Source organism: Dysidea avara, chromosome 7 (genome assembly GCF_963678975.1).
Source record: "Dysidea avara chromosome 7, odDysAvar1.4, whole genome shotgun sequence".
NCBI classification, from domain to species: Eukaryota; Metazoa; Porifera; class Demospongiae; order Dictyoceratida; family Dysideidae; genus Dysidea; species Dysidea avara.
Window position 1 is genome coordinate 38,475,289 of NC_089278.1, and position 25,853 is coordinate 38,501,141.

Genomic DNA, 25,853 nt, shown 5'->3' on the forward strand with positions numbered 1-25,853 from the left:
CAATAAAATAATATCAGTTATAATCAATGTAGTAGATGTTAGATTACAAGATGATCATACAACATGGTGTAGTATAGCCCCCACTTGTTCTATAGGCCTTGTTCCATCAACTGTCTCCCATCTGTCATCCAGGACAGGTACATGGTACAACATATTAATTGCTAACAAATTGCTGCTACTAGGTCATCTCATTATGACTGGATGATACACAGCTGAGTATGAAATAAGCTAATGAACTATTCTAGGAAATTTATGAAAAATTATGTTGATGGGTCATTAGAGGAGTCCAGTCAGGACATGAATTAATTTGTCCTTGAGAGCATATATCAGGATTTTTTTTGAGGGAGAAATTTTTGCAATTTTTAAGATTGGCGGCTGCCACTTAAAATCTCCCCCATTGATAACTTGTAGCTGATCAAAATGACAGCTTGACATTGTGTATGAATGTATAAATGATCCTGAAGTGTGTAAATGTCCCCCTTCAAAAGTTTGAAGCTTCAGTTGCAATCCACTTTTTTTCCTCGATAAAAATCCTGCTATACACTATGAGAAATCAAGGGGCATGGCTAGTCCATGTGAAGAACATAGTAAAAAAAACAACAAAAAAATAGCTGATTCTATTAATTTTATTCTCTATATGGATTTATCTATGGTAACACAGATACTATGGTAACACAGATACTATGGTAACACAGATACTATGGTAACACAGATACTATGGTAACACAGATACTATGGTAACACAGATACTATGGTAACACAGATACTATGGTAACACAGATACTATGGTAACACAGATACTATGGTAACACAGATACTATGGTAACACAGATACTATGGTAACACAGATACTATGGTAACACAGATACTATGGTAACACAGATACTATGGTAACACAGATACTATGGTAACACAGATACTATGGTAACACAGATACTATGGTAACACAGATACTATGGTAACACAGATACTATGGTTGTTTGATAAACAAGATGGCCATGATTAGTGACTGGTACACGTCATCACTAATGAAGTCTGATTTCTTCATAACAGAATTGTTTGTCTCATGAAACTTGAAGACCTCCTCTCAAATATACCCACCTACCATACCCTTTCATTGATATTCATACAGTAACATTACGTTTACAACATCACATAGATGACATAATTTATATCAGTTCTTCACGTGGAATTGTTCTATCCTCCACCTGGTAAGGCATATATTGATAGCACTGCCTACCAGTGTAATGTAGATGGATATTCACAACTCACTCCTTCTAGCATTAATATATGATAATTCCCACTATCAATGGGTAAATATAGCTACACTGCCATTAATGGCTCGACAACCTTTCAGACCTGGGCAAGCTTCTGTACTTAGATAATTATCAGTATACAACTTGTCTTTTCAACTTTGTGTTTACAGAATGGACTTCTGTAGCCCAACACATGCATTTGCATAGTAAATACAGCTAACATTGAGGTTAATAATAATGTCCATGTGTTTGCCTATTGGACACTGTATGGTCACTTAAAGGGACAACATGTTCAGTTTGATGACATGTTTACTCATATACTTCCATTTCAGATTACAACAAATTATAGTTTTAACCAATCACCTTACAGAGGTATATCAGTTGGTAATAACAATAATCTCCACAGGTTATTTTATTACATTGTTCAATGGTACAAATAATCAGATGTGTATGAATATCAAATCACTGTAAGTGTGATTGATGACAAACAATAATTAGATGAGGAAGAAATAACTGCTAATTTAAATGCTTTTCAACACAGACCAACACACTGAGTCACAAACACAAATGAATTAACAGCCATCGTGGAGTTTCACAAACACATTTAGGCAATAAATTCGCTTCATACGGTCAGTGAAACTGTCACCCACTGACATACACACAGACGAACAGAACTACATCATTGTCCTTGACTGTACATTGTGGGGGCACTTGCACTTCGTTGGCATGCCCTAATAAACAAAAGACTTGTAAAGTATTATCGCTTTGAGTTGGAATTTGCGTGATGCTTGCAACTGGCATTAACACAAGCAGTGTCAAAGAAGGCGAAGTGAGCAAGTGATAAAACACAACCAAAGACAAGAACACTTCCCAACACTACAAACCACACACATGCCCTGGTCCCTCAGTGAGGAAATACTCCGAAGTATTTTGCCACCCGCTAGGATTCTTCTAATTTCGCGCACAGGTATCCGGATTTTCTCGTAAACTGCCACAACCAACCATCACTGTCCCTCCCCTTATGTAGTATCGAGTGATCATGTTGCGCAGTTTATTAGCGGTCAGGTGGAGACCTCGCTAAGTTATTTATCGTACAAGATGTTGCCGTGCAGTAGCAGCAGCAGCAACAGTGACACTGGAACACACTGGAAAAGAGTTTCGTGGCTAATATCGTATGTAATTTTGTTGGTGGCGGGTACGTTGTTGTTACCAACTGGAACAGTTGGTCAGAATCCGGGTGAGCATTAGTAAATGTTCCTTTGTGCTGTATTAATGTTGTAAGTGTAAAGCTGGGAATAAAAACCAAACACGTTTTAGTGTAAAATATTGGGTATGCCGCAAAGTTGCGAAGGAGCTGCAGCTGCTATAATACTTGATATTGTTGTTACAGAATGTGCTGCAATTGAGCGATTCGGCACACCTCACAGATGCCCAAATTCACACTGCATAAACGCATCAAGACTGTGCGACGGCGCTAACGATTGTTTGGATTGGAGTGACGAGCAGGATTGCCGTAAGTTGACAAATCTGTAGGGAGTAATGTAACGGGTTACTGTGCTGTATAACTGAATAGCAAAATGGTGACAATGAAATATAGGCGGTGCTAGGGTTAAGTGTTTAAAGTTGATCATTTTTATGATTTCGCATCATGCAGCTGAATTATCCCACTATTGTTTACAGAAAACCAAACCTGTAGTGATAACCAGTTCAAATGTAGTCAACATGGCAACTGTATTAACTTACACTGGAAATGTGATGGTGACAGAGACTGCTCTGATGGCTCAGATGAACAAGATTGTGGTAAGTCTACCAACTACTGTGTAATGGATGGGGAGGGAGGGAGTTTGGTTGGAAGAACTTTGTGAGGAAAATGAAATAATTACATCAAGTTTATTTTGCTAACTAGCTACTTGTATTGATCAGTGTCAACGGTGTGGTGTGGTGTGGTGTGGTGTGTAAATCTGATCAATCAAAGTATGAATTGTATTCTGACTTGAGTTTTTATATCACTTAGAAACTGGATATGATTTTGATGATAAAAGGTTTTTCAAAATTTGTTTTACACATATAGGATTGGAAAACTTGTAGTGCTGGTTATATACACTGCTCCCAATTCACCCCATACCAATCTGTTATACTGCTACAGTAATGTGTTCTGGGAAGTATAATGGATATCATATGAAGTGTGTATATGAACTGTTATCACTGACTGGTGTGGTGTGATCTGTTATCAGACCTGGTATAGGATTGAGTAGGAGTGGGATGAAATTAAGTTTGAGGAGAAATGTTACAATTCCACAAGTCTTATAGTGCACAATGTCATGTAAACACAACAAAAAGGATGACTTCTAAGTAACAGCTAGTAATATGATTTTCTAAAATATACATATTAGAAACAGGTGGTCTCATTTTAACAAGCAATTAGTAGGTGTTGTAATGTACTAGGCCAGTAGTGGTTATGTGTCAGTATAACTGGTGTAGAAGTAATAATTTGTAGTGTTTTGCTATCTCAAAACATGCTGGACTCACACACAAATAGGACTTTATGGATACAGAAGACAATTGAGGACTTCTACATAATCCAGATACTTAGATAGTGTTCTAAATTATCTCTTAGTGTATAAATTTACCTGGACATTACTGGTTGCTGTGGTTGGTCCCCAAAAGTGTATCCATGTATTTCACAGGTCATAAGCCTTGTATACTTGTTTACTGGCTGGGTCATTACTGCTGCAATATTAGCTTTGCTCTTATTCCCCATACAGATACACAACGACCTTGTCACCATGATGAGTTCCGATGCTCTAATGGTCGTTGTATACCAGCTAGTTACAAATGTGATGGAGATAATGATTGTAATGATGACAATGGTGATGAAAGCTCTGGTGAAAGCTCTGATGAAAAGGACTGTGGTAAGTAGTCCCAACTGTACCATAGGCATCTCTCTGTAAAGGACACCCCAAATAAAGGACACTGTACCACAAGAACAATGATCAGCCTCTTCATAGTGACTACATGTGTGTGTGTATATAGTGGACCTCTCTTAAAGGACTAAGCTGGGGCTCACACCTGTACTATATATAATATAACGACAGAATTTTGGCCCAACAAGTCCAGCTCCATGCAACTGAACTTGGCTGCCACAATGTCTTGTGTGCATATTTGTGTTTATGTGGTTGTCGAGGTATGTTAATATTAATTTACATCTTATCCCTTCAAGTGGTTTTCCATTTAACCGTTTTATTCCTTAATGGTGAAACTGATAGTTTGTTTAGCACATGCTGACCTTTGCAACTGACAGTAGTCAACAGTCTAGTATGTCTTTCTTGTGGGCTGTCCACTAGACTATGGTGACATGTGAACTATTTTAATTGCCAGCTCATGTTTTTGTATTTTATTCATTGCACAGTATCAGTTTCTTGTTGTGAAGGTGCTAGTTTGTACCCAGTGAAGTGTTACTGGTAACTTTGTTACTGTGTGACCACTAATTGGACCAATTATATGGGAACAAATTAATTCATGTCTTCAATAGTGTGTGTTGGCGTAATGGAGGCCCTACACTTGTGTAGTGTAGTGTGTGTGTGTGTGTGTGTGTGTGTATGTATCTGGTGTAAATTGGGAAGCAAATGCCCAGCTGTGTTAGTCTTGCTAAGCAGTATTGGGGCTGTTATAGACCTTTGAGGTTCACAGTCTCTCTCCGTGAGACCTGACAGTCCTGCATCCTGTCCCAGTGCCTGAGTGATGTACAGGCATCCCAATATTGGGTGACAGTAGCTGTGTTTTTCACAGCTGCCGGAGGCTTTGCTTTGCTCTTTGCCAGTGTGTATTGTGGTAAAGTTTACTCACATTGTCCCAGTGTAGCCAATTGCAATTGTTAATAGGACCTGGTGACGTAGTGTCAAGTGGGCATACAAATGTCCAATTCTTCGTTCATAGTAGTATTGTGTGGAACTTTGGGTTACACGACCTCTATCCGTGTGTGATCGAAACTTGCTTCACTGTGTGGCGATAGAATTGTTTTGTAGCAGCTAATCATTTAAATGCTAGTATCATTGCATGTAGGCCCTACAGGTAGACAGTTTCACATTTCAGCTTGATGATACTCTGTGTGGGTATAGATGTGTAGGGTGTTATGAATCATATATCAACTAGTATGTGTTGTCCATCCAGCCCAGCTAGTGTACCCTAACTACACTGAGCTACATGAGTAATTGAAGGACATAAAATGGTGGGCAGTAGGGGACCAGCTGCTTCACCTCACATTCCAGTGTGATAATACTTCAATTGTGGTACCTCAAGAATTTGCTACTGACCAATAGTCTCCATAGAAGGTGTAGTGTGAAGCCTGTTAGTGGTACTGCCATCTCTATATTGTAGCCACCTGTTTAGCAAGGCCACCACAGCTTCTGTTTTGTGGTGCCAATAGTACACCTCTTTTGTGTGTATTTGCCATGTTAATGTTAATGGTCTTTGTAAGAGCTTTCTTCAACAAGGAACACCTTGCCAATCATTGTTTACCAAATGATACCACCCTGTTGCTATGGGTAACAACAGGTCATGAAACAGTGTAATTATTAACATCTCCACACAATGGTCCACCATATCTATTCCCTGCTGTTATAGTTGTGGAGTGCAGGGAGTACCAGTTGATGTGTCAGTCAGGCGAGAAGTGTATATCACTTAACTGGAGGTGTGATGGAGAAGATGATTGTGATGATGGGTCTGATGAAACTAACTGTAGTAAGTCTCAACTAATGTAGAAAATTTGATGTGATGTTTACAGACAATACAACTAGAACACATTAACAACTTAAAACAACACTAACACAAGTTAGAAGGCCTACACCTTTCTGTGTTAATTATGGAATAACCACCAAACCTCATCTACAACACAATGGAGATAAGGTTTACTGTTGTTTTGTCATGGCATAATGAGTGGTGAACTGCCACCTACACTACTGCTATACTAGGACAAGTTACTGTTGACTAATTTCAGTAAAATTACACAAATGCCTCCACACAAAACTGAACATTGATCACACGTTCATCACTGATATACTACTATATGTGAATGGCTGTATTGTGAGGCTGAGTGGTTAGCTATAATACATGAACAATAAGTGGTCTAGCACACCAAGTAAACAAAATAACTAACACACACACACACTCACAATAGTCCTGGTGATATAGAATTATTATTATTACTGTATAGCGGGTTTTTCTCGCGGCCAAATTTACTTGCGAACATAAAATCATGCGACACTTAATCTCGCGAGGCGGATTTATTACTCGTCATAATAAGTATTCGCGTACAAGATGGAAAGCAGTGAAATTTGTTATGTTTGCCGTGTTTCTTTGTATCTATGCTTTTATCCATGATGAATTGATGCAGGCGCCTGAAGTTTGCTAGGAAACGAATAGGGATGTTTAGTGAAGAAACACATGTTGTGTAGGGGAACGAGCAACTGATCAGTTGCTTGAGCTGTTACAAAACATCAGCAAGCTGTTATGTACAAACAAGCACCTGGTTTGTTGTGGAACGTTAAAAACCTTTTGGTAAACAAAACTCCACATGATAAAATATGCCGCAAATTTTAATATTGCAAAGTTCCCAAAACGCGAGATTAAACTCCTCGTGATAAAAACCCGCTATACAGTATGCTAAGCATATAGCTAGTAAGAGCTGTCCTTATAAGATAATTACATAGCGAACAACGTAGACGAATGTCCTAGGTATAGCCAGACATCTCCTCATAGTTCTTAGTAGAATCGATATTACAAAGATACTTCACATGTGTGCACCTGTATGTGTGATTGGTGAGACCTGTGTGCATCAACTAACTTGGTGACTTATAGCATAGACTAGCTGCTCATTTGACAAGCTATTGTGGCCACTTACTTAGAGCCATTGTGGCCTTTATATTGGATGTATTTTGTTCTTGTTTGAAATCATTATGCCTTTTATTTGAGATAATGTTGCATACACTGCTCTTAATACTCTATGTAGTGTACGGTAATCACATTGTAGTTACTGTTATATTTGATACTTTAATCTTCACAGCTGCTATTACCGTCGCTTATTGTCCTATCGGAGATTTTGACTGTAGAGGGACTAACGCCAGCTCCCAGACCACTCCACAATGTGTCATGTTCTCCTGGGTGTGTGATGGTGAAGCTGACTGTGACAATGGCTTGGATGAGCAGATGTGTAGTATGTTTGTTGTGTATGTGTACTACTGCTATTGTAAGCCTCATTGTGTCTTTTATTAAGATCCGGGCATTACGCCACCGTTGTGTCAGCCTGGCCAGTTTGCATGCACTTCAGGAGAATGTATACCTGAAGTGTGGAGGTGTGATGAAGATGTGGACTGTGTTAGTGGAAATGATGAGCTGAATTGTGGTAAGTTGTAGAGAGAGAGAGACACACACACACACGCACGCATGCACACACACAGAGAGGGCACACATACTGCAGGACAACCTGTCTGACAACTTCCCAACTCCTTCATAGAAAGTGGCTAGCTATTAGCTGAGTAATAAAATTTGAAACTTGTTTCAAGCCAGTTGGGAGGGTTTAAACATCCTGGACAATAATTTACTTGGATCTGATGATCACATCAGGGTAATAACTCTGTCTCATAGCATGAAGTGTATATGTATAGTATTCCTGTTCGTTGGCTTGCAAGGGCAATGCAAAGGACAGATCTCCATCAAGAGGGATGCTTCTGCACATATTCACACAAGAAACAGTCTACACCGTTCACTACAGATTGTACTGTGTTGGCTAGTCAAGGTGACAGTTGAGTGCACACAATTAGTCCACTAGTTACACAGTCACTGCTGATACACTTCTTATTAGACCACTAGCTACTTTTTGTACACTGGCTATACTGGCTGCTGCTGACACCATCATGTAGTTGTGGGTGCAGCTGCTGGAAATGTAGTGTAGTGTGTGCCCACATGATCAGCCAAGCAGAAACAGGTTTAACATAATCCCTCGTCTGTGGTGCTAACTGACTGTGTAGTTGTGTCCATCACGATACTTTGTAGTGCCTTGTAGCAGATAATGTATGGCATACTGTAAAGGAGATGTGAAGGTTGTGTATAATGTGGTAGAGTATTCCCAGGACTTGGAATGGTGCTATGATTAGATCAGTACAACTGAGAACACAAACAGAAGCAGCTAAAGGTCCCCTATTGTTATCCAGTACTCTCCAGTACTACTATAATACTGACAGGCTTTCAAAAGGTTTGGTCCTCACGAGTCTGATTTACCTTTGCAAGGTTTATTGTGAAATAGAGTCATAGTTGTGAAGAGAACATAGTTCACTGTGCATACATGTTAGTGTATGCTATATGTGATGTGGAGGTGACATAGTTGTCAGTTATGTTATTACCTCACCTGCAGATCCAGTTTGCCATCAACACCAGTTTCAGTGCACATCTGGGGAATGTATTGATGGTATGATGGTGTGTAATGGACACCCGGATTGTTTTGACAGCTCCGATGAGTTGGTACCCACATGTGGTATGTCTGTGTGTATGTCTGTATGTCTCTCTCTGTGTTCATTGTAGTCGTGTGTGTGTGTGTGTGTGTGTGTGTGTGTGTGTGTGTGTGTGTGTGTGTGTGTGTGTGTGTGTGTGTGTGTGTGTGTGTGTGTGTGTGTGTGTGTGTGTGTGTGTGTGTGTGTGTGTGTCACTCATACTATTGTAATGTGTAGTGTGTACCTGTGTACATAATCTGTACAGTAGTTTATTAAGTGACTGTTTTTCTCCTATAGAGAACTTCATCCAGGTCCGTCAGGTATGCCAACCCAACCAGTTCCAATGTACTGACTTCAGTCGCTGTCTGTCTGGAGAACATTACTGTGACAACCGCACACAATGTGCTGATGGCTCTGATGAGCAGGACTGCTGTAAGTAATAGCCTCAGGGAGGGAACCTTGCAGGGTGTTTAATAAATATTTAAACTCTTAGTCATATCCTAGACATCTGCTGCTCCACCAGCAGTGGAATCACTTTAGGTTTGGCGGAAGCCATGGGGTGGGGGGGGGGGGGGGGGGGGTATTGTGTCAGCAATAGACTACCATATTGTAATATCAATACCCGTGATCCCAGTGGGGGGAACAGTACAATTAGTGTTACTCTTCTGTTGTTTTGTAGTTTTTAGCTCATGTTTCCTACCAGCGAGGCTATCAATAGATTTGTTATCAAACTAACTGTCTTAGTTTATTCTAGTGTGTGTGTGGTACTGGCTGCTATCGATATTGTAGTTTGTTATTAAACACTTCAGTAGCATGGTGCTGTTGGTAAACTGTTCCACCTCTGTGTGTCAAGGATGGTTGATTACAATACTGATTAGAAGGGAAAGTGCATTAGTTCAAAAAATTACTTGTCAGCTGTTGAGCTGTGTCATACCAAGTAGCAACAGATACACAAAACAAGGACACAACCACAGTGTACCTGTTGTTATACTTGTGATTGTGGCTTGTTGTAAGAGTTGTGGAACATTATTTTGTGGCTACAGTACACTTGGTATTAGAATTTTAAATGGTTCTTTTTTTCTTTTGATGTTAGATGACACTTTGCCCAACCCATGTTTATAACCAGGTATATATTTTTATCATCTTTCAAAGGTAGGAAGAGTTTTGTGGTGTGTCCAATGGAGTCTTTGGTGTTTGTTTACATACCATAACCATGGTAACATTATGACATCATCAACCCATACATCATCAGCAAATTCAATTGTAAACAGTTAGGAAACCTCAGAATGATACAGGCTAGGATTTGGGTCTCCACTGAATTATCATCTGTGTACACAATAATGTAGTCCTGTATGATGGGACCACTTGGTACTGTAAGGCTCAGGAGGTCCTTCCTTTCTTCCTGAAGCTCCTTCCAGTTCTAAACTTTACTTGTCTACTCTGAAATGTGGATGTCATACTAAGGGATACTTTGGGGCCTTGGGGTGTCCTCAATTAGGTAGTTCCACTATAATCCACACATCTACCTTGTTAGTTAATCGTCATATCGATGAATGTCAGCTGGATAATGGTGGTTGTGAGCAGCTGTGCCATGACACGCCCACCAGTCACTTCTGCTCCTGTCATCATGGCTACCAGATCAATTCCAACCGACAAACATGTGATGGTGAGTCAGCTGAAACCATCCTAGTGTCATTGAATAGTATTGTAACTATACAGTGTGGCCCTAGGATATATGGTAATATATTACTATACTATTTTATCTGTGAAAGTGGACTACCTATTACATCATATTACATCATTGTGTAGATGTTGATGAGTGCAGTGTATCCACCCCATGTGCTCAACTGTGTAGTAACACTGTTGGTAACTACACTTGCTCCTGTGTGGATGGTTTTGTGGCTGATGGGCCACACTGTCATAGTCAAAGTAAGCATCTATTAGAATAGCTGGTCACACTATACCTGGTGTTAAGGCTTTGTTATGTGTTGTGGAGATTTGTAAGGTCTCTGACACAGATACAGAGATGTCAATGTTGATTGACTTGTGTGACAAACCTGTGCTAGTGATCACCTTGTTGTGATCAGTGAGTACATGTATGACCAGTTTTTGTCCTTACCTGTATTTTAATATATTCAATCCCCCCACTAGTCACAGGTATACCTGGGTATAACCCTGGAGCACACTACTGTAATAACATTGTTAGGATATTTCATGGTTTGTTGGTAATAACTTTTTTGCTGAAAGTTGATATGCAATTGTTGCTTTATCACTGTGTAACCTGCTGGAGGAATTCTGCTGTTGTTTTGGCCAAATACTACATGTAGTTGAGAAATTGCTTACTAAATATGTCATGTCCCTGTGCCATTTATTGTAAGAGCTGTAACATGTGTTATTGTTCACACATCTCATGTTGTCCTTGGGACCACTACACTGAGAGGTAGTACTGGACTGTTATTAGCTATTGTCAGTTCTACACTTGTTGGGGTGAGCATGAGCGAGCCCCACACTAGCGAAAGAACTATGAGTCACCGTCCATTACATGGCAATTTACAATCAAACATGGTCATCGTTCATTAAATGGTGTAGATTACCGAATTTCCTTATTTGTACTGTAAACGAAGACTTGTACAATGGATAGAGATTAGGAATGATTACCAGCTATCTAAGAGGCTGTCCACATGTTTTGGAATCTTCGATAACAGTGGAAGCACAAACTCACAACTCCAAGATAATGTGCACCTTCACAGTGATAATCCAGACTATCTGATAGTACTAGTGATGACATTGATAGTACTAGTGATGACAATGATAGTTCTAGTGACGACAGTGGTGAAAAGCTACCATATTATTCACCATGTCCATGTGAACTAACTACGCAGTCTTAATTCTCCACCTACTGGGGAAGTACTGGCGATGCAAACCCCGACCAAGTCTCAACTTGCAAACCCTGGGAATACTGTAGCTAGGAGGGGATTTGTACAGTTGTGTGGCATTGGCCTAGCAATGAGTTAGTTCGAGTGGATTCTAGTATGAAAGTAGTAGCTAGCACCTGAGATACTCTTTCCTAAATTCTGCTGCCTCAGTGATTTTCTTTAGTGAAGTCACGGGAAATTTAGGGATCAACTCCCCCACCATCCCCGACCTTCCCCCACCTTCAGCCTGTGTCTGTGGTAGTCGGACATTACATTGATAGGCGCATAAAGCGAAATGTAAATGCTTCAACTTATGAATTGATTTTAATTGTAATATTGATGCAGTTACCGTATAACGGATTATTTTCGAAGGAGTTTAATTTTTGAATTGTTTGAAAAACATAGCTTCTACAAAAATTTAACTATTCAAACACATTAAAGCTGCCTTGTTCCAGGTCGGCTGATCCTGGGTTGAAGAAATACAGAACAAATCATCAAATACATGATATCTCTTTTCATACCTAGGCCAGCTTTTATTGATGCTGCAATGGCCACGCCCACAGCAAATTGACAGTGAGGATTACCCATTTTTCATTGGCAAAACCACCTCTCCTATAGTGGACCAGTCCCAATACAATAACGCCTAATGAATGTCTCAATTTCAGTTGTACCATTGCGCATGGTCACCGTCTTCACTTAATTTAATGCACACTTACGAAAATAATTTTAGTGGCTCTCAGCATGACAAAAAAAATTATACTTTCAAAATTTATTTTAGCCGCTCTTCGAAATTTTCCCCTTCAAAATTAACCCATTATTCATTGCTGAATGAACATGTTCCAATATTGTAATGACTGCCACTACTTCACTACTTACAGAACAGAAACAATGTCATACTGTCACAAAAATCATAAAAACATAATTACAACTACACAGGCTCGGCCCATTATGCTGATAGCATCTGTCTAGTTACTATTGCTATGCGTTTTGTTGTAATGATCATCCCTTGTTGTCTGCAGGTGGCGATGCCTGGCTGTTGTATTCCAATAGAGTTAGTTTACAGCACACCTCTACTGATGGTCAACATAATCAGGAGGTCGTGCCCTTGTTGAATAACTCCATAGCTGTGGATTTCCATTACAGGTCTGTGTGTATGTGTGTTTGTCCCTGTGTATATGTTTTTGTCCATAAGTGTATCAGTTGTACTTTTTATACTGAGAAGATATTTGTAATGTTATGTTGTTATGGTACAGGTTGGGTTATGTGTACTGGACTGATGTGTTCCAGAAGACGATACAACGAGGTTACCTCAATGGATCTGGTATGGTTAACACTGTTATTGGAAGTGGACTGGAGGAACCAACAGGTTTGTGCAGTCTTTGTGTGTGTTTGCTCGTAAGCTTGCTAGCCCTGTCTGTCTGGTAGTCTGCATGTCCACTCTTACATTACTCCATGTTACCCATACAGGTATTGCAGTGGACTGGATTACTGACAAGTTATACTGGACGGACAGTACTACTAAAGTTATTGAGGTGTCCGAATTAGATGGTAGCAATCGTAAAAGATTGTTCTGTGCCGACATCGACAACCCTCGACCCATTGTAGTGGACCCCTTCAACAGGTATGTTGCTGTAACAGTGCAATAGTGCTCTAATAGAACACACATGTATTATCTTGTTCCCTTGTATAGACACATCTACTGGGGAGACTGGGGTATCAATGCCAGGATCGAAAGAGCTTCAATGGATGGAACTCAACGCACAGTCATACACGGCACCCGGCTAATCTGGCCTAATGCACTTACAATCGATTTGATTGGACAGAGACTGTACTGGGCTGACGCTAAGCTACGCATCATTGAGACATCACATCTTGATGGAAGCTACCGACAAGTGCTTGTGCAAAAAGTGCTTCATCCATTCTCAATTGCCTCATTTGGCAATGACATCTTTTATACCGACTGGGAGGGAAGTGGTGTGTACCGAGTGGGCAGATTGTCAGGGACAATGGACAATGCAACACGAATAGTAGAGACAGCTCCAGTAACCACGATGGGAATTAAGGTTGTACATCCATCACTACAGCAACCAGGTGAGCATTATTTAGAACATTTATGGTCATGTGTTACATATGTGTACAGGTGATAACCCTTGTTTCCCTGACAACGGTGGGTGTAGCCACTTGTGTTTGCTAAGTGCCTCATCACCTGGGAGAACCAGTTGTGCTTGCCCAACTGGACGTCGTCTCGATAGCAACAACAAGAATTGCCTGCGTGAGTTGGTTTTAAGTCTTTTTGTCAGTCTCAAATGTATTACTATTTTATATCATCAGCAACATGTATTTATACTGTACACTGTGTATTTCACAAAATAATGTAATTCATCAAATCAATTAACCGCATGTTGTTCCTCTAATTAGCCTTAATGGAGTATTTGTTGTTTACACGTTCTACTGATATTCGGAGGATTTCATTGGATGATCGTTGTTACCATGACACTGTACTACCACTTAATGACCTGAAGTATGCCGTTGGACTTGACTGGACAAGAAGGAGGATGGTTTGGTGTGATGTCACAGATGCTGCTATTTATACAGCTTCTTTGGAGGTGGGGAGTTTCTTTAGGATTTGTAGCCAGTATACTGAGACCTGATTACATGGTTTAGAGGGATTCATGGCAATGTCTTTCTCTTCCTCAGGGTACTGACAAGAGAGTCTTGACAATGGCAGGGCCGGGATCACAGCTAGTTGATGTTGCTGTTGACTGGGTCAATGACATGGTTTACTGGACGGACTCTTATCTTGATCGTATTGAGGTGGTAAACATGGCAGGGACCCTGCGTACTGTGTTGGTCTACACTAAGCTGGACAAACCTAGAGGGTTAGCTCTACATCCTTTGAAAGGGTAAGGAAGTAACTGTTTATCACCGTACGATATGGAATAGCGGTGAATTTTAAAAGTTCGTATAACTGTGATTTATTGATATTTCAGAGCTTTCCCCAGCAAAATAAAGTAGAGCAGTAAAACTGTCAATTTTCTACCAACATCAAAGTCAATTTGTTAATTATATACATTCCTTTTACCACATCAAAAGAACAGCAGAGTGGTGTTGCTGCACCACTCTACTGCTCTCCTGTATTTGTTATCATCAGAGCCAACTTTTCTGTTGTATGGTAGGAGGTGCTTGTACCGGGGTGCTTATTAACAGAGGATATGCACATTTGTTATTTGAACAAAAAATGATCAATATAATGAGATTATTGATGTACCCAAGAGTTTTTGACTGTTAATGACTATCATGAATCCCATACAAAAGTGTGGGTAACAAATGCAGCTTGGACTATAACTTGCCACATGAGCTACCGATGGGGCTCCTCCTTCCAGTTACTCTGTTATACACATAAAGAATCTATTGCTCTGGAGAAACTCTCGTAACTGGTCTACTTTTTGCAATTCACACTTTCTGTGCATACTTACAATACATTCATTCGCCATCGTCACGTTGTGATGTCACGTATTGTTTTCAGTTGTAAAAGTGTGCATATCTTTTATTAGGAGGTGTTTGTGCTGTATAATAAGGGGTGCTTATGAATTGGGAGGCGTTTGTTTAATAAGGGCGCTTGTGTATTAGGAGGTGCTTGTATATGTCATTGTGTGTATTTGTATACTGTGTTGCCAGTGTTACAGAAAGTTGTGTATTAATAAATGTTCACTCTGTATATGTGCAAATTCCAAAAGTTGTAAAAAAGTTTGTCATAATTTTATACATTTCAAAAAGTCGGTACACATGTATTATGTATGTGCTGATATGATCACATGTAGTCATAGTTGATTGTACTACCTCACTAGACTGATGTTCTGGACTGATTGGGGTTCTACTCCCAAGATAGAACGGGCTAACATGGATGGTACTAATCGCTCAGTAATTGTCAGTACCAACTTGGCCTGGCCTAACGGGATTGCTATTGACTATGAGCGAGATATGTTGTACTGGGTAGATGGGTACAACAAGTCACTGGAGTATTGTGATTTTTATGGGAACAATCGTGGCACCCTGCTCAGTCAAATGGTGCTGCATCCGTTTGGTATCACAGTGTATAAAGAACACGTCTATTGGACAGACTGGGAGTCACGGAAACTGGAACGAGTTAACAAGATCACTGGAGAAGATCGGCTGGTGTTGCATAGCAACCTAGCCTGGATGATGGAAGTAGTGGTTGTCCATAGCAACAGACCAAACAGTGAGTACACATTTTGTATGACAGTCTAAAACTAGTAGTCTATGGTCTTGTTGAAACTTTAGTGTTGTTATATATTGCAATGTGTTGTTACACAATTTTGGTATTTAAGTGATGGTCTCCTTTCCAATTTCCAACTTTAACCGCTTGTAACTACAGGAGTTACGAGCAGTTAAAGTTGGAGGCTTGGAATAGCTACTTAACACTGAATTACATTTACAATGTAATACTCATTCACCTCTAGTAACATCCAACCCTTGTGCCATCAACAATGGAGGATGTAGTGACTTGTGTCTACTCCGAGCATCTGAAGATGATGGGATAGTGGCTAGTTGTGCTTGTAATGCTGGACTGAGGCTGATGAGAGATAACAGAACATGTGATGAAAGTATGTGACTAGTAACTGCAACTCAGATCCCACTTATCCAGATTATCAGTTAACTAAAAATTACTGCTCTATTTGAGTAGTGACTGTTCTATTAGGGTAGTTGATAATGCAGATATATAAATACTTATACACAGTTTCAGAGGTGTGGACTTTTCAGCCTTATGAACCACCCCTGATCCCAAGGGGTTCAAATAACTGTGGTTCCACTGTAGTGCTTATTAACTGGGTAGTGACTACTTACTAGGCAGTGTGTACAATAGCTGTACATGTCAATGTACTGTCTCCATTGCAGATCCGGATACTTATCTTGTATTCTCAGTATTTCAACAATTACGCAAGATGACCCTTAACACAGCCAACCCTGTGGACATGCATATCAACATCAGTGATGTCACCAACGCTGTAGCAATCGCAGTTGATCCCATCAGTGAGGACATCTTCTGGGTGGATACCAATAGAATACTACGAGGCTCTCAGCATACTGGCCATACTGAAGTGATAGCTCACATGACCAGCACATCATCCGAGAGGTTCAGTCATACTGGCAGTACAGCATATGAGGGTATTGCCCTTGACTGGATTGGTCATAAGGTATATTGGACTGACTTTGAGAACCGATATGTTGAGGTGGTTACGTATGATGGACATGTGAGGAGTGTCTTGTTGACTGTAAGAGATGGGCTGAGTGGACCTCGAGCCATCACACTGGATATTAAGAACAGGTGAATTATAACTTTTATAACTTTTGCATTGGCTGTTTATACATGCAAAACTAATTTAATACAAACCCCATCATGTATCCTCTTTATCAAGGCCTGTATACTGATTGGTTGAAATTGTCACTTATGAGAGATATGGTGTGTGTTTGCAGTAGTTCCTCCATTATTTGGCCATTAATAAAACAAATTATCCGAACAGTAGAAATGACTGTTCTATTAAAGTATTTTGTTTAATGTGTGTATTCTATTAGAGTAGTTGAACAGGGCTCTGTATGTAAATGAATGAACTGGACTTTTTGATTATCTCAATGACACACTCCTAGTATAGCGGCATAGCCCTAAAAATTAGCCAAATCACATGCACATTTTCATAAAAGCATGAAATTTTCCACATAAACAGTGTTCCTCATAACATGTATTTTTGATATAGTGCCATCGTAGATTTGACCATTTTTGTCCAGAAATTTGATCATTTTTGTCTTTATCTCCCTGAGGCATTAATTGACATGTTAAAACATGGTACCAAAGTAAAGATCTTGATGAACGAAACAACTTGGTTTTTATTTGAAGTTAATAGGTAATTCTGTTTTGAAGTTATGATTGTTTTTGTTTTTTTTGTTATCTCCAAAATTGAGTTTGCCTGCCCTTGGAGTGTAAATTACTCATGGGGATGTAAATCATCTCAAAATTCATAGGTAATATAATTTTGGAATGAAATCATCTATTAACTTCAAATAAAAACCAAGTTGCTTCGTTTAACAAGATCTCTATATTGGTATCATGTTTTAATGAGTTAATTAATGCTTCAGGGAGATATACAACAAAAAAAAATCTAATTTCAAGATAAAAATGGCCATAAAGATCACCAAAGGTCAAATCTGCAATGGCACTATATCAAAAACTTTTGTCATGAGGATTACTACTTATGTGGAAAATTTCATGCTTTTATGAAAAACTGCACAATTTTTGCATTGTGTTGCTATACTGTCAGGGCCCAATGAGTTGGGACCACTATATGTTGTGATTACTAGTGTGTTTTGGTGGCAGGTATTTGTTCTTTGTTGATTGGGAGATGACTGATCAAGGCCACAGAACTGTAATCAAGAGATCAGAACTTGATGGATCAAATTTGAAGGTTATTGTTGATCGACACCATGCTGGTCAAGCCATTGATCTTGCTGTTGATTACCAGGGTATGTCTTGAGTAGGAGAACTTAGTAACAGTGGATGCTTAAATGTAAAATGTGTCTAGTTCATAGGGAGGGCTTAGCGGCAGTGGGTACTTAAGGATGCAAGTAGGGTTTAGCTTAGATTTTTGTTGATGGTGATTGCTGGTTGTACAACTGAGTTAATGTATTCCACTTGTTACAGGAGACACCACTAAGTTATACTGGACTAATTCAGATCGTAATGGTAACCCCTCAATAATATCGGTGGATATTGATGGCGGTGATAGACGAGTGTTACTGGAAGGCCTCACCAATCCTAATGGTATAGGTGTCACTACAGATCGTGTCTACTGGAGCACATGGAACAGTGGTAACATCTCTAGTGTTGACAAGATGACTGGTTCTAGTATGAACACTGTGATACAGTTCCCCCGACAAGCTATGGGTGACATCTCCATATTTAGTAGTGACCAACACGAACACTTGGCCAATTATGACTATCCTTGTAACCCTGAATCACATGAGTGTAGTCATCTGTGTCTGCCGAACAAGGGTAGTCGTGGTTACCGTTGTGCCTGTTCTACTGGTATAGTGTTTGATTCTAACAGAAACACCTGTAATAAAGGTAAGATCATGTGATCTAGTGTGAATCATGTGATCCTGATATGGAGGGAGTGTACTGTTGTTAAATGTTGTAATGTTCCCATCTATAGCTCCTATTGGGTTCCTGGTATTGGCACAGTCCTTTGATAAGGATGTTAATGGATCACTGGTGAAGATCTCTCTGGATACTCCAGGCAGTTATGACAAGACCACACTACTACCAGGAATACACAACCCAGTTGCACTGCAATACTACCATATCAATAACTTCACTGGGTACATCTTCTGGAGTGACCCCACGATGAGGTTTATCGGGAGGGTGGCATTTAACGGCAGTGACCCGACAGTGATAGTTCAAGATGTGGTGTCTAATTCTCTGGCAGTAGACTGGATAGGAGGTAACCTCTACTGGACGGAGTTTGAAGGTGATGAAGATGTGGTGAACAGATCAGCTCTCTATGTGTCCCGGCTGGATGGGTCGTACAAGAAGAAATTATTAAGCACTGACCTGGGTAGACCTCGTGGTATAACTGTCTATCCTAAGGAAGGGTGAGTGAGCAAGTGTGTGTGTTTGGGTGTGTAGTGTACAGGGACCTGGGAAGTGGTCTACTTGGCTTTGTTGAATAGGGACCTGGTGATAACTGGGGAAGTAGTCTATCCAGCTGTGTTAATGGTGACCTGGTGTTAACTGGGGAAATAGTCTACCCAGCTGTATTAATGGGGACTTGGTGTTAGTAGTCTACCCAGCTGTATTAATGGGGACCTAGTGTTAACTGGTGAAGTAGTCTACCCAGCTGTATTAATGGGGACTTAGTGTTAACTGATGAAGTAGTCTACCCAGCTGTATTAATGGGGACCTAGTGTTAACTGGTGAAGTAGTCTATCCAGCTGTATTAATGGTGACCTGGTGTTAACTGGGGAAATAGTCTACCCAGCTGTATTAATGGGGACTTGGTGTTAGTAGTCTACCCAGCTGTATTAATGGGGACCTGGTGTTAACTGGAGAAGTAGTCTACCCAGCTGTATTAATGGGGACCTGGTGTTAACTGGTGAAGTAGCCTACCCAGCTGTATTAATGGTGACCTGGTGTTAACTGGTGAAGTAGTCTATCCAGCTGTATTAATGGTGACCTAGTGTTAACTGATGAAGTAGCCTACCCAGCTGTATTAATGGGGACCTAGTGTTAACTGGTGAAGTATTCTACCCAGCTGTATTAATGGTGATCTAGTGTTAACTGATGAAGTAGCCTACCCAGCTGTATTAATGAGGACCTGGTGTTAACTGGTGAAGTAGTCTACCCAGCTGTATTAGTGGTGACCTAGTGTTAACTGGTGAAGTAGTCTACCCAGCTGTATTAATGGTGACCTGGTGTTAACTGGTGAAGTAGTCTACCCAGTTGTATTAATGGTGACCTAGTGTTAACTGGTGAAGTAGTCTACCCAGCTGTATTAATGGTGACCTAGTGTTAACTGGTGAAGTAGTCTACCCAGCTGTATTAATGGGGACCTAGTGTTAACTGGTGAAGTAGTCTACCCAGCTGTATTAATGGGGACCTAGTGTTAACTGGTGAAGTAGTCTACCCAGCTGTATTAATGGGGACCTAGTGTTAACTGGTGAAGTAGTCTACCCAGCTGTATTAATGGGGACCTAGTGTTAACTGGTGAAGTAGTCTACCCAGCTGTATTAATGGGGACCTAGTGTTAACTGGTGAAGTAGTCTACCCAGCTGTATTAATGGTGACGTAGCGTTAACTGGTGAAGTAGTCTACCCAGCTGTATTCATCAACTCTTAGTACCTGTATGGTACATTTTTCAGAGACTTAACTGCAAGCTCTTTCCCTTTTACTCATACAGTAAGATATTCTGGTTGGATTGGTCACATTGTGATGCTAGTCTACACTCCTCCAACATGGATGGGACAGACAAACAAGTCATTCTACAGTTGACGGACAACAAGAATTGTAAGATCAGTTGGCCAAACCAATTAGAACTAAACCACATCACAAATGAGCTACTCTGGGTGGATGGTTATCTTGATAAGCTTCAAAGCGTCAGTGTTACTGGTGCCAGCCATCGTGTGCTATTGAGTAATATCACCTACTGCTTCGGTCTGGGGCTAGATGGGAATGGAGATGTGTACTACACATCATGGAATATTCACGACTACAGTTTGTGGAGATGGAATAGTAACATTTCCACAGTGAACGTGTCCATACTGCGTAATCTTCCCTCTAGACCGATGGATGTTGCTGTTGTGAGGAGGGACAACAGACCTTCAGGTATTGTATTGTGTCTACTAACAAGTGTGTAATGTATCATCTTTAAATCCTGACCCTTGTTACCTGAACCCTCCAGCAACTGCTCATATACTCTAACATGACATACACCCTAATTGAACAATCATTCAGATTAATAAGGGACAGGACAGCCTTTGCCTCAAGTCTCTTGGTTACAAGCTGGCCATATAGAAGCCTGTAAGATTGCTCAGTTCACTCTAGTTACCATTTCCCTACAGGTATTCATGATCGAAATGCTTGTGCCTTCAACAATGGAGGATGTCCCTACTTGTGTCTGCCCAGTAACCACACCCACTGTCAATGTGCCTGCCCTGACAATGTGGAATCCTGCACTGAACATGGTGAGAAGTGTAGCCTCTGTGTGTGTGTTTGTGTAGTGTAATGTAGTGTAGTGTGTGTGTGTGTGTGTGTGCTTGTTTTATTGTACAATAAGGTATCATCTATGATGGGTCCAACTTTGCAGTCAATGCATACCTGATAACACTAATTATACTTGGCGAAACTGTCCATGTTTTTACCTGATATAATGGTGGTCATGTGGTTACAGTGTGTAGTGTATGACTATGAAGATATTATCACCTTCACAGCTTGTCCAGACCCCACCATTACTCCTTCAGCTACTGTCAGATCTCATCCCTCAACCCATCATGTGTCACCAACTGAAACAATCATCACTCCTATCAAGACTAAAAAGCCACCCGAACCACCTTCCTCTAGAGGCAGCTCTTCAGGTACCAAAAGTGATGTACTGTGTTGTGGCTACTTCTATTATAAATCAGTTAAGGTTCTGACTTCCATATTAGGAGGCCAGATCAACAACACTTCATGTACTGATGTATTCAGCACCGAAGGAGGTTGGTCACGCCTCATAAGCCTATGATGTAAAATGCAACTAAGCATCATTCTAGGTGTTAAGGCTTGTTTAGCAGCTAGGAAAGCAGCGCATTGTACTGAGAAGGTTTGTAAGGGCACTGGGATGCTCTGGTATGGACATACAATCTGTCTTTCAAAATATTAAGAAGTGTGAATGTTGAATTAGTTCAACCTTTTCTTTGAGATCACAAGATGAGTGATGACGCGTGACCAACCTCCTCTGATTCAGCACAAATGTCTAACTCCTTACAATGTTCTTATATTGTTAGTATAACCACACACTGATACACCCCTCAACAGGTGGACATGTTGTGTTGTTGCTTCTTGTAGATGACTTCACTGCAGCCTTCATCGTGCTAGCTGTCATGGCCGGGTTAGTGTTGTTTGGCCTCATCATGATCATCTACTGTGTAGTAAGGTGAGTGTGATCATGTGATCACTAGCAGTAGCCATGTGTGTGTTCTGTTAGAGTAATTGAGAGCTCTGTAGGCTTTAGTTATCCATACAGTCACATCACTGAATAGTTTCTGGTACATGGGTGTTAGGATAATGAGGGGAGGGGGTCTCATTGTACAACTCATTTAGTGACTTCCTTATGTGTGTGTGTCTCTTTCTCTATTTACAGATACAAAGGGAGATTACCTGGTAGGTTTAGTCCTCGTGATAGCAGTACCAGTTCTCTACTAGCTGTGGTGAGTTGTTGTGTGATATCGTATGGTGGAGTGTTTTAGGGAAATTTTTCATGATTTTTTTAGGATTTTCAGTTACGCGTGAAGAATGGTGGCAATCCATTATCCTTGACAATTAGCTGCTATATAGGGCTGGGACGAATAGTGAAATTTACTTTCAAACGTTCGCTAATAAAATGTTTGAACATTTGAAGCTTTGGTGGCAACTTTCTAGTTACAGGTTTTCTTGCATTTATGCACATTCTTCTTAAGTTTTATCTCTCTAAGTTTGTAAGCATTTGGAAAATGCATAGTAACAGTACTGAATGACACAATGAATCGATTGCAAATGGGAGTGTCCACTATACTGCAATCATGCATAGACATACACCGAATATGGTAGCAAGCTAAACTGCGATGGTTTAAAGTGGGCTTGGCACATGATGAATGATTGCAAAGACAAACATTGATTTCCCAAGATGAATAAGCAGTTGCAATAAAGACGATGACGTTTATTTGTTGTTCTTTCGAAGGTTATGAGTGCATTCGAAGCTTTGAAGGATAGTTTTAAAATTCGAAGTTTACTTAACCATCAAACCCATCAAACCCATAAAACATTTGAAGCTTCATCCCAGCCCTACTGCTATATATGGTAGCTCTGATAAGGTCCTTAAGGTGTCTGACATAATGTATTATGTGTTTGCTGCAATACTGTTTAGGTCCTTTTTCAATTTTACTAATAGTTGTCATTCAATTGCTAACTGCTTTTATGTTGACCTGTGCACTAGACACTAATGCTGTAGTATGCTTTAATGTTACTGTATTCTGTTGTATGTAGTATGGCCGATTCCGCAGCAGAAAACTACCAGTGAGTGCATAAATGTGTATTAATGCAGTGTGTGTTGTGTCTGTGTCCCCAATTGTATTGTTCCTTACCACAAACATATTGTTGCTTTCCACTTTGTCACGTTGTCCTACCCTTTGCTGCAGGAGGAGTCACAGAATGGCTGGACTGATAAGCCAAACAATTACATCGATCAACTGCCAACCACCAAACAGCTTGAGAGTGCTGCCAATGGAGTATGTAACTCCCACCCTCCACCCCTGGTGCAGAAAGGTCGCCGCTCAATGAAGGAAATGGATGGGCTCTGCCCTAAGACAATCAACGAGAAAGCCAACAACCTAAATGTCAATCCCGGTACTCCGCCCTCCCCACAAACCCCCAATGAACATGAAGCTATGGTCAGAATAGAACCAGCTAAAGTTGTCTACGAATGCAAGTCTAGTTTTGTATAATATAATACCTCAAGCCATGATGACTTAATGTCCTACTATAAAGTTGTTATTGTGTATTCTATTATTTTTGTATTCCACTTGAATTGTACCAGCTGAGCTGTGTTGTCTGTATGTGTGTATGTCAGTGTAACTGTATTGGGATATATTTTGCTACTACACCAAGATGTAGATTTCATTAATTCTATTTCATTACCTATTACTCTTGTGAATTATGTGATTATCATAATCTAGAGTCTGCACTACAAGAACTGGCTCACATCAAATAACCATTTAATACACTACATTCAGTTTAGAAGGCTACATGGTCATGCTAGCTATTATGATCTGAGTATAACATCTGAAGACAATGTCTTGGTTTGTTAACAGAGCAACTATAACTTGTGTAGATTAATTGTTTGGTGAACACAGACTTGGGACTCCCACTATTATTGTATATGAGCTGCTGAATATTATTGCTGTACATTGTAATACCTACAAGATGAGCCACATTTCCACTTACCTTTATCATACCACCCCCAATTAGTTTACCTATTGTGGGGTTGTGTATAATCAAAGCTCCTGTAGTCTGGGTGATCCATACCCATCACTAATTGCAACAAAAAATTTTTTTCTTCATGGCTAACTTCATAAGAAGTGCCCAGATCAACACAATAAAAATGCACCCAAATTCAACTTGGGAGAAATATGATGTGAATGTTCTATTAAAGTATTTTATCCCAGCTATTTGTCTTGTGTAACTGTAGGTGTACTCTGATTAAACTACTTCTACAATGGTTCCTATATGCATGCTGGTTTATAAGTCATTCTGATAAGTTTTCAATGTTTCCATGACGAAGGGAAGGTATATAGATGCCATAATGGCACTGCTGTCAGTGCTCAGGAATGCATTAATGAGAAATGGAGGCAGTAAAGTGGAACCTCTATATTACAGACCTTTTGGGACCCAGAATTTTTGGCCACTTTTTGCTGTAAAAGAGGTTTTCCTCTTTTAGAGGTAAAAAATGTATTAACCAGACCTGTTGAGACCAAAATTTCTGTCCTTATTATGGAGGTTTGTTCTACTGTGTCCTTAATTCGGGGAGTTTGTTAAGAGAGGTTCCACTGTATACAAGTTACGTCCCTCCCAGGAGAGATATAACTTGTATATATATGCCACCAATATAGCTTTTTAGTCAATAGTGTAGCATAGATGCTATTGTAAGCCATAAATTGCATGCTAAACTCTAAAACAGCATGCGTGAATGAGGAAGCGGTGCACATGGTTTAAATCCCACAGTAGTCAGGTTTCTTTTACTGATGGCTTTTAGTAAGGATATTATTGATTTGTACTGACAAATTAGTAGCTATATTATCAAAACAATTTGCAAAGTTATAGACAACTAGCTCCAGTATTAGATCATAGACAGAGCTAGTAACCCCAGGCCCAGGTACGGAAAGTACATTGAATTAGCTCATATTTACCACTTGTATCCAAAAAAAAACAAATTGGCTTTAGATATCAGATCAGATGTAAATGGAACATCAGTATAGCACTATAGTATGTTCACGTTGAGCTGAATCCTCAAAAACATTTAATAACTCATGGATGATGCAATTACACATGATCTTGAAATTTGGCTCATTTGTAGTACTGCTTGACCCGCTAAAAATATTTCAAAATCTTTCTGTTCAAATGTTTGACATAGTATTTATGGCCAATCAAAATTTTCACAATACATTTCCTATGGGAAGCCATATAAGTACAGTATCCATTACAGCCCTTTCCCGAACTTGTAATGGAGCCAAACCATACATGTCTGTTGTTGACACCTTTGCTGTTGCAAATAATCATCTGGTTTGCTGAAATGTTAACTCTGTTGAGAAAAAATCCATTTTTTATTTTTAGCTGTTTTTCAGGATTCAGCTCAACGTGAATATACTATAGGTATGAGGCTATTATGCTCCAAAAA

The 25,853-nt window shown here is 39.9% G+C and overlaps 1 protein-coding gene across 1 annotated transcript; it reads left to right on the plus strand.

Annotated features, from left to right (window-relative positions):
- The first annotated feature begins 2,252 nt into the window (after window positions 1-2,252).
- On the plus strand, window positions 2,253-24,113 carry LOC136259617 (low-density lipoprotein receptor-related protein 4-like). Its single transcript, XM_066053095.1, has 31 exons — window positions 2,253-2,493; window positions 2,647-2,769; window positions 2,937-3,056; window positions 4,022-4,168; window positions 5,880-5,996; window positions 7,318-7,467; window positions 7,528-7,656; window positions 8,665-8,784; window positions 9,038-9,172; window positions 10,275-10,406; window positions 10,550-10,669; window positions 12,675-12,798; window positions 12,909-13,021; window positions 13,123-13,276; window positions 13,346-13,746; window positions 13,796-13,927; window positions 14,074-14,261; window positions 14,353-14,558; window positions 15,504-15,895; window positions 16,137-16,280; window positions 16,573-17,002; window positions 18,047-18,192; window positions 18,371-18,793; window positions 18,882-19,320; window positions 20,625-21,049; window positions 21,286-21,408; window positions 21,655-21,798; window positions 22,271-22,358; window positions 22,566-22,632; window positions 23,447-23,476; window positions 23,599-24,113. The coding sequence occupies exons 1-31, from the start codon at window positions 2,355-2,357 to the stop codon at window positions 23,902-23,904; spliced, it is 5,907 nt and encodes a 1,968-aa protein (XP_065909167.1). The 5' UTR covers window positions 2,253-2,354; the 3' UTR covers window positions 23,905-24,113.
- Window positions 24,114-25,853: the final 1,740 nt, after the last annotated feature.

Bases quoted from the DNA above. Each gene is read 5' to 3' on its own strand.
- LOC136259617 (XM_066053095.1), top strand. From the start codon at position 2,355: ATGTTGCCGTGCAGTAGCAGCAGCAGCAACAGTGACACTGGAACACAC. The intron at 13,277-13,345 runs GTATGTTGCTGT...TCCCTTGTATAG, and splicing joins GTAGTGGACCCCTTCAACAG to ACACATCTACTGGGGAGACT. The intron at 18,794-18,881 runs GTAAGATCATGT...TCCCATCTATAG, and splicing joins CAGAAACACCTGTAATAAAG to CTCCTATTGGGTTCCTGGTA.